General features: G+C 43.5%; 1 protein-coding gene across 1 annotated transcript; it reads left to right on the plus strand.

Annotated features, from left to right (window-relative positions):
* The first annotated feature begins 1363 nt into the window (after positions 1 to 1363).
* On the plus strand, positions 1364 to 4617 carry LOC144682880 (polycomb protein EED-like). The gene is made up of 2 exons (XM_078545733.1): positions 1364 to 2045; positions 4352 to 4617. Exons 1-2 carry the CDS (start codon positions 1929 to 1931, stop codon positions 4592 to 4594), a joined length of 360 nt encoding a protein of 119 aa, XP_078401859.1. The 5' UTR covers positions 1364 to 1928; the 3' UTR covers positions 4595 to 4617.
* Positions 4618 to 8640: the final 4023 nt, after the last annotated feature.

The raw sequence follows: 8640 nt of genomic DNA on the forward strand, positions 1-8640 counted from the left end.
AATGTAATGAATTTTCTCACACACACACAATATTAAATGAATACATGATACATGATGAAAAACCATTGTAAAGATGCACTTAGTGGTGGGTTTAATGATGATGCCCCTCACACTTTGGTAAGAAAAATAAAAACATACAGTATTCAGTGTGTTTTAACTAAAACAATAAGTTTGACCTAAACTAAAAGTAAAATATTGCAGATGCTGGAAATCTGAAATAAAAACAGCAAGTGCTGGAAAGAAAACAAAAATACCTGGAAAAACTCAGGTCTGGCAGCATCTATGAGTTAATCTTTCAGGTCCAATATGACTTCTTCAGGACAAAAACAAAAATACCTGGAAAAACTCAGCAGGTCTGGCAGCATCTGCGGAGAGGAGCACAGTTAACGTTTCGAGTCCGAATGACCCTTCAACAGAACCTGTTGCTGACTTCTTTTAATCTATCGTATCCAATTTAACGCAAACCATAATGCGGGACTATGCAAGTCTCAAACTTAACACAGAGCCCTACAAACTAAATTAAATGGTTGTAAACTAATCAACATCTCTGTATTACAGTTTGTTGGAAATAAAGGCTTTAAATGAGTTCACATAGTAGGAAGAAGTACAGTTAAGAATCTGCAAGATAACTTTCTATATTGAAATTCAGTCAGTGTATCCTGTAAACTAATACGTGCAGGAGGAGGGTGTCAAGAAGACGGTGGTGCCAATATATCTCACCTCAAAATATAAATACAGCAACCAGATTTTCAAGTCAAAACTGGGATACATTGAAAAGCCTTGGGAAGGTGGGGCAACGAGATGATTGACATCGTGGGTGACCAATGACAGGAGTCTAGGGAGATGCAGAGAAAGGCAGGAGGTCATGTGATGACATCTGGAATATGGGAAATTTTGTTTGCACCCTCGGCCACAAGCAGGAAAGCACCAGATCTATCAATGAGAAGTTTGGTTGAACATGCCACGGCTCAACCGAACTTGCCTGCCACCTTCCTCAGCGTTGTAGTTTACCGAAGGGCGCCGTCCGACTACCTCTTCATCTGTAGCTTGCAGTTGGCGGACACCACCGCCGATCTTCTTTCGTCACCCAGAGGCTGATTCCCTGCTGGAGCCAGCGAGGATTTCTGCACATCCGGGAGCAGCCCGGCACAGCCGCTTAACAATCAGTGAATGAGCGACATCCAATTTCAAGGCTGCAATGCAGCAGTAAATGGAACGCAGGGGACGGATTAAAGAAGAGCGAACTGACGGGAGCTGAAAACCGGGATATATGAGCAATTTGGAGAAAACTGTCGGGACATTGGGATTTATTGAAAAACGAGGACTGTCCTGGCAAAAGCGAAATGGCTGGTCACCCAAAATACAAAGTCTGTAAGGAAACATAGACAACAAAAGCTACATCAGAATGTTATAAAAGACATGCAAAACTGATGGTAGTTTAAAAATGTATATCCCTGAGCTTGTCAAAATCGGGTTAAGCAATCACCTTTTAGATATATTAGTTTCAGGTTAAAATGTGAAACATAAATTGAAGTCAATTCAAAAAAATATATGATCGAGGGGGCGGGGGGAATAAAGGGCCCGGAAATAAGGGAAGCACCAGGGCTCATGATTTCTCTTTTGGGCCCTGGTGTCATAAGGTCAGTTATTCATGAACTTACAAGTGAAGTAGCGAATAGTTTTTAAATTAACCCTGATGTCAGTATATTAATCAAACCAGAATGTACACAGATAGTTTGACAAACTAAGAGCTAAGAAACAACAGCGTTTTGACAGCTAACCGAATTGAATAACATTCTGAATTCGCCGCCAAGTACGGAGAACATCCAAAACAAAACCGGGCCTCACTTCACAACACGCCGTCTTTTGATGCCTTATTTTTGCGACAGTGTTCGGCGTGACGCAATGACTTTGCGACCGTGTGCGGCATGACGCGGTCTTTTGTGCGGATCATGTCGGAGAGCGCGGCGCGGGGCGACATGCCGGCCAAGAGACAGAAACTGAGCGACGAAAACAGCAACCCGGACGTGTCTGGAGACGAAAACGTGAGTCAAGACGAACGCAGCTAAGCGGAGGATCGCAGCGGCGATGTGTCCGGCCATTTCCAATGACCATTTTGTTTAAAAGTTCTACGGTCCCTCAGGTTGGGACGTGGGGCGGCCTCCGGTGCCGCGGGAAGAACAATGAGAAGCGGCAACTTGTTCAGACCCAGGGCACCGGCTTCACTTTAACACCAGTCAGTGCGATGGGACTCCGTCTGAATGAAAGGGAGGGGGAGTTAAACTCAGAGTCACTCAGCCCTGCCGCTGGAGAGGACAATACCATCCCAGTCACACAGTGTGAATATAAAACTTGCTATTAGGTTTCTTCGTATAGGCTTCATTTCTTCCATTCTAATCGTTGGTACCATATTGTGGCTTCTGGTGTTACCTCCATCACAACCTGGTGCTGCCTCCATCTACTGTGCAGGGTGACTACAAGCAACCATGAAAAGAATTAGCCTGCTCCAGTTAGTGGAACTTGATTTTATTGCTGCAGATGTTGGCATTGACATGAATCTGGTTGAGTTGCCTTGGTACTAATTTGGAAAGTTGCTGGGTTAGAGGCTGTGCTGAATTTACTCCCTGCACTATTGTGGTTTTTTGGAGTTAAATTGGATTGGGAGAATTATGGAACATTTTGCCCTGACCCATGTCTTTTTTGTTTATTCAGTCATATATCAGATGAGAGCAAACCCATCACTGCCCTCCAAATCTATTCACTAAGAAATTTCTGCAGAATTTTCATTTACTTAGTGGAGTCCAGACACACACTCCCACATTTACCTAAGTTCTGGTGTAGTTTAGCAGATTTAAGGACTGCCAAATTTGCACAGGGCTTTGCCTAGAGTTCAACTCATTGGTTAGGGTATTAGTAATCTGCCTGTGGTTTGTAGGGCTGTATGGAGCTGAGTTGAGAGATAACTGTGTTCTCGCAGACAAATTCCTCATTGGAATATTACCGCTTAAACATTAGAACAATATATATTTCAATATAGAAGGACTCTTTTGATCCATAATACTGTGCCAAAGCCAGGTTCACTATGGAACGATCCATTTTAATCCTACATCTTGCTCTTGTATCCTTCAATAGTTTTCTTCAACAAAATGTATGTAAAAGCATAGCCTCCGATATTATGGTGTGAAGAGTCGCATGCATTTTCCTATAGTGTAAAATCAGATGGCATGTTCATCATGGTTTCTCTGCTTATGGTTTTAAAAGTTGTCTGCTTGCATACTTGTTGAGTTCGCATCAACAACAAGTATTAGATGTGACTTGATGCTTCATTATGTTTCTCTTCTTTGGTGGCATACTGAGCTGATAGACTCAAATACGTTTACTAACTCAGAAGGAGGCCATTCAGCCCATCGTGTCTGTGCCAGTCAACGAAGATCTGAGTACACTAATTCCATTTTCCAGCGTTTGGCCCATAGCCCTGGAGGCTATGGCATTCCAAGTGAATATCTTAATACTACTTAAATATTACGAGAGTTTCTGACTCAACCACCCTTTCAGGCAGTGAGTTCCAGACACACTCCTCCCTCTGCAATGTATATCTTTTCCCATTTAAACCGACTTTCGGAGATGAAAAGTTGTCAACAAAAATTTGCTGATGAACTGCAAAAACAATGCTATGGATCTGATGAGTTCCTACCTGTGGGAAGTCTAAGTAATGAGGAAGAGAAATAAGGTGCAGATGAGGTCAAATATTAATCTATTATTTTCTTTATAAATGGATAAGGGATTCAAAGGTTATCAAGGCTAGGCTGGAATGTGGAGTTGAGGCCACAATCAGATCAGCCATGATCTTATTGAAAGGCGGAGCGTACTCAATGGGCCAAATGGCCTACTCCTGTTCCTAGTTCGTATTATCTGTTTGTGATGTTTGTCTATGTGACAAGTTTTATCATTTATCAGTGTTTCACGCACCTGGTGTCTTTGAAGCTGAGCTGAAAAATGAAACAAACAAAAATATCCCATCATTGATTTGACTGTAGCTAATAGAAGTGCTTTTTAAATTCTTTGCAATTTTTTTAGGCCCCATTGCTGGCCAATTTGATTGACTGAGCGAGACATAGAATGAAACTACCACATATCCCATGAAAATAACATGTTGATAGTTTCTTAACTTTTTTTAACTGTCCATGTATTTTTAATAATGGTAATAGCTCTCCTACTGAAGTGCTTTAGCAATGCTGTTTCATGCTGTTGTGCATTGCTCAGATCGATATAATTTCAAAAAGATGTCATATTGAACTGTTTGTAAATCATTTTTATTCTAGCTTATTGCTGTATAATGTTTTCTTTGCAGGATGACGCTGCCAGTATAGAGAGTGGTACAAATACAGAGAGGCCAGACACCCCTACAAACACACCAAATGTCCCTGGACGGAAGAGCTGGGGGAAGGGCAAGTGGAAGTCCAAGAAATGCAAATATTCCTTTAAATGTGTCAACAGTCTTAAGGTTTGTGTCTGGAAGAATTTGCCATTGGCTGATACCATAACTAGAAGCAAAGAAGGCCATTTGGCCCATTATTTATGTGCCAGCTCTTAAAGCAACCCAATTTGCCTCAAGTTCCCTGCTCATTTCCTATAACCTTGCAATTTTTTCTATTTCAATTATATATCCAATTCATTATTCAAAGTTATGATTGAATCTTCAGCTACTACCTTTTTGAATATTACATTCCAGATCATGACTTGCTGTATGATTGCATAATATTTTAGGAGGTACAAGGGAAGCAAATCAGCGGAGGCATTAATGGAGTACAGAAAGTGCAGGTTGGAGCTTAAGAAAGCAATTAGGAGAGCAAAGAGGGGATATAAGAAAGCTCTGGCTGGTAAAAGTAGGGAAAATCCCAAGATATTCTATAAGTATATCAATGGGAAGAGGATAGCCAGGGAAAGAGTAGGGCCCATTAGGGACCCAGGGGGCAATCTATGGGTGGAGCCAGAGGACATCGGTAGAGCGTTGAACGAATACTTCACATCCGTCATCACCCAAGAGAACGAGGAGGAAAGTATCGAACTCGGGGAGAGAGACTGCGAGGTTCTTAAGCAAATTGATATAGGGAGTGACAAGGTATTGGAGGTATTGTCAGGCTTAAAAGTGGACAGATTACCAGGTCTGGATGATTTGTGTCCCAGACTGCTGAGGGAGGAGATTGCAGGGGCTCTGACCCAAATTTTTAATTCCTCTATGGCCACGGGGTAGGTGCCAGAGGACTAGGGAACAGCTAATGTGGTTCCGCTATTTAAGAAGGGTTGTAGAGATAAGCCAGGGAACTACAGACCAGTGAGCCTCACGTCAGTGGTAGGGAAACTATTGGAGAAAATTCTGAAGGAGAGAATCTATCTCCACTTGGAGAGGCAAGGTTTGATCAGGGATAGTCAGCATGGCTTTGTCAGAGGGAGGTCATGCCTAACAAATTTGATTGAATTTTTTGAGGAGGTGACCAGGTGTGTAGATGTGGGTAGTGCAGTTGATGTAGTTTATATGGATTTCAGCAAAGCCTTTGACAAGGTCCCACATAGGAGACTTCAAAAGAAGGCAAATGCACATGGGATACAGGGTAATTTGATGAAGTGGATTTAAAATTGGCTTAGTTGTAGGAGACAGAGGGTGATGACAGAAGGATGCTTTAGTGACTGGAAGCCAGTGTCCAGTGGTGTACCACATGGATCTGTGCTGGGTCCCCTATTATTTGTCATTTATATAAACGACATAGATGACTATGTGTAGGGGGTAGGATTAGTAAGTTTGCGGATGACACAAAGATTGGCCGGGTGGTTAACAGTGAGGTTGAGTGTCTTGGGCTACAGGAAGCTATAGATGGGATGATCAAATGGGCAGATAAGTGGCAGATGGAATTTAACCCTGAAAAGTGTGAGGTGATACACTTTGGAAGGAGTAATTTGACAAGGAAGTATTCAATGAACGGCATGACACTAGGAAGTTTTGATGAACAAAGGGACCTTGGCGTGTGTGTCCATAGATCTCTGAAGGCAGAGGGGCATGTTAGTAGGGTGGTGAAAAAGGCATGTGGGACACTTGCCTTTATCAATCGAGGCATAGATTACAAAAGTAGGGAGGTCATGTTGGAGTTGTATAGAACCTTGGTGAGGCCACAGCTGGAGTACTGTGTGCAGTTCTGGTTACCACATTATAGGAAGGATGTGATTGCACTGGAGGGGGTGCAGAGAAGATTCACCAGGATGTTGCCTGGGATGAAACATTTAAGTTATGAAGAGAGGTTGGATAGACTTGGGTTGTTTTCGTTGGAGCAGAGAAGACCGAGGGGTGACCTGATTGAGGTGCACAAGATTGGGGGGCATGGACAGGGTGGATAGAGAGCAGCTATTCCCCTTTGTTGAAGGCTCAGTCACGAGGAGACATCATTTCAAGGTGAGGGGCAGGAGGTTTAGGGGGGTTGTGAGGAAAAACTTTTTTACCCAGATTGAGGTGACGGTCTGGAATGTGCTGTCTGGGAGGGTGGTGGAGGCGGGTTGCCTCACATCCTTTTAAAAAGTACCTGGACCAAATTTGGGATATCAACAACATAAAAGCAAAATACTGTGGATGCTGGAAAGCTGAAACGAAAACAAAAATTGCTGTAAAATCTCAGCAGGCCTGACAGCATCTGTGGAGAGAAAGACAGTTAACGTTTCAATTCAGTATGACTCTTCAGAACTAAGGAGAAGTAAAAATGTGGTGAAATATATACTGTTTAGGGGGGGTGGGACAGATGAAGCTGGATCGAAGGCCAGTGATGGGTGGAGGCAAAGGAGAGATTGCAAAAGATGTCATAAACAAAAGGTCGAAGGGGTGTTGATGGTGGTGATACTGGCTAAAGAAGGTGCTAATGGTGACATTAAGAGGAGAAAGCAGACTGAGCAAGTGACAGATGGCCCTACGGCATTCCATAGGGACAGTTCCTTCCGGGACACCCTGGCCCACTCCTCTACCCCCAACACCTCAACCCCCTCCCATGGCACCTTCCCATGCAATCGCAGAAGGTACAACACCTGCCCCTTTACTTCCCGCCCCCTCAATGTCCAAGGGCCCAAACACTCCTTTCAAATGAAGCAGTGCTTCACTTGCACTTCCCTCAATTTGGTCTTCTGTAATCGCTGCTCCCAATGCGGTCTCCTTTACATTGGAGAGACCAACGCAAACGGGTGACCGCTTTGCGGTACACCTTCAGTCTGTCTGTCTAAGCGTGACCCAGACCACCCTGTCACTTGCCATTTCAACACACCACTCTGCTCTCATGCCCACATGTCCGTCCTTGGCCTGCTGCAATATTCCAGTGAAGCTCAATGCAAACTGGAGGAACAGCACCTCATCTTCCAGTTAGGCACTTTACAGCCTTCCGGTATTAACAGTGAGTTCAACGACTTCAGACCATGAACTCTCTCCTCCATCCTCACCCCTTTTAGATCCCCTTTTTTCAAATATTTTTTAATTTATATATATTTTTTACCACCTATTTCTATTTTTTTTTCCAAATTTATTTCCATTCATTGTTTTGTTCCCACCGTTTAGCCTATTTCGATATTTTTTTCCTCTCACCATCCCCTCCCCCCCACCCCCACTAGGGCCATCTGTCACTTGCTCAATCTGCTTTCTACTCTTAATGTCACCATGAGCACCCCCTTTAGCCAGTATCATCAACACCATCAACACCCCTTCGACCTTCTGTTTATGACATCTTTTGCAATCTCTCCTTTGCCTCCACCTATCACTGGCCTTCTATCCTGCTTCACCTATCCCACCCCCCTTAAACAGTATATATTTCACCACATTTTTACTTCTCCTTAGTTCTGAAGAAGAGTCATACGGACTCGAAACGTTAACTCTGTCTTTCTCTCCACAGATGCTGTCAGACGTGCTGAGATTTTCCCAGCAATTTTGGTTTTATATCAACAACATAGTTCGACTCACGGGGAAGTTAAAAACAGTTAAGCTGTCTATCGAATTTCTCAGTGTGTATTAGAACCCGGGCTGTGCCAGTGTTCATCTCCAAGCGTATTGACAATGCTAAAGTGAGACCCTGTTCCATGATTGAGCGAGTGTTTATGTAAGATGCGATGGAACAGATTGGTAGGATGGTTACGAATTTACACCATGCCGTACACTGCACTGGTCTGAGGTGTGGAAATTCCTTTCATTTTTCAATTCAATCTGCTTGTGCCACTCTATCATCTCAATAGATGACCACACCAGAAACAATACACACTTGAAACGCGCCTGCACTGTAAACTCACCTAAGCAGAAATGTTTTGATGGCGCTATTAATGATGCTGCCAAGCTTGTAGTAAACCTCTCTGACCATGCCCGTGGCTTCAATTTTGGTGTGCCTTCGCCCACATCAAATAGGAAGAGGTATTTCCTGAATTTGAAACCCTACTCCCAGCTATCCTTCACAAACTAGCATCCACTGAAGATGCTGAATCCTTGGAAGCACGCCTGGCTGATGCAGCGCACGCATATTGTGGGATTCTGAACAACTTGGCCCATTTTCACATGCAACGTGAATGCCTGGTAGCATTGCGAGGCCTCAAGGCCAACCCAGGCGTACTTATCTGTAAACCCGACAA

This window comes from Cetorhinus maximus, chromosome 7 (assembly GCF_964194155.1).
Source record: "Cetorhinus maximus chromosome 7, sCetMax3.hap1.1, whole genome shotgun sequence".
In the NCBI taxonomy this organism is placed as follows: Eukaryota; Metazoa; Chordata; class Chondrichthyes; order Lamniformes; family Cetorhinidae; genus Cetorhinus; species Cetorhinus maximus.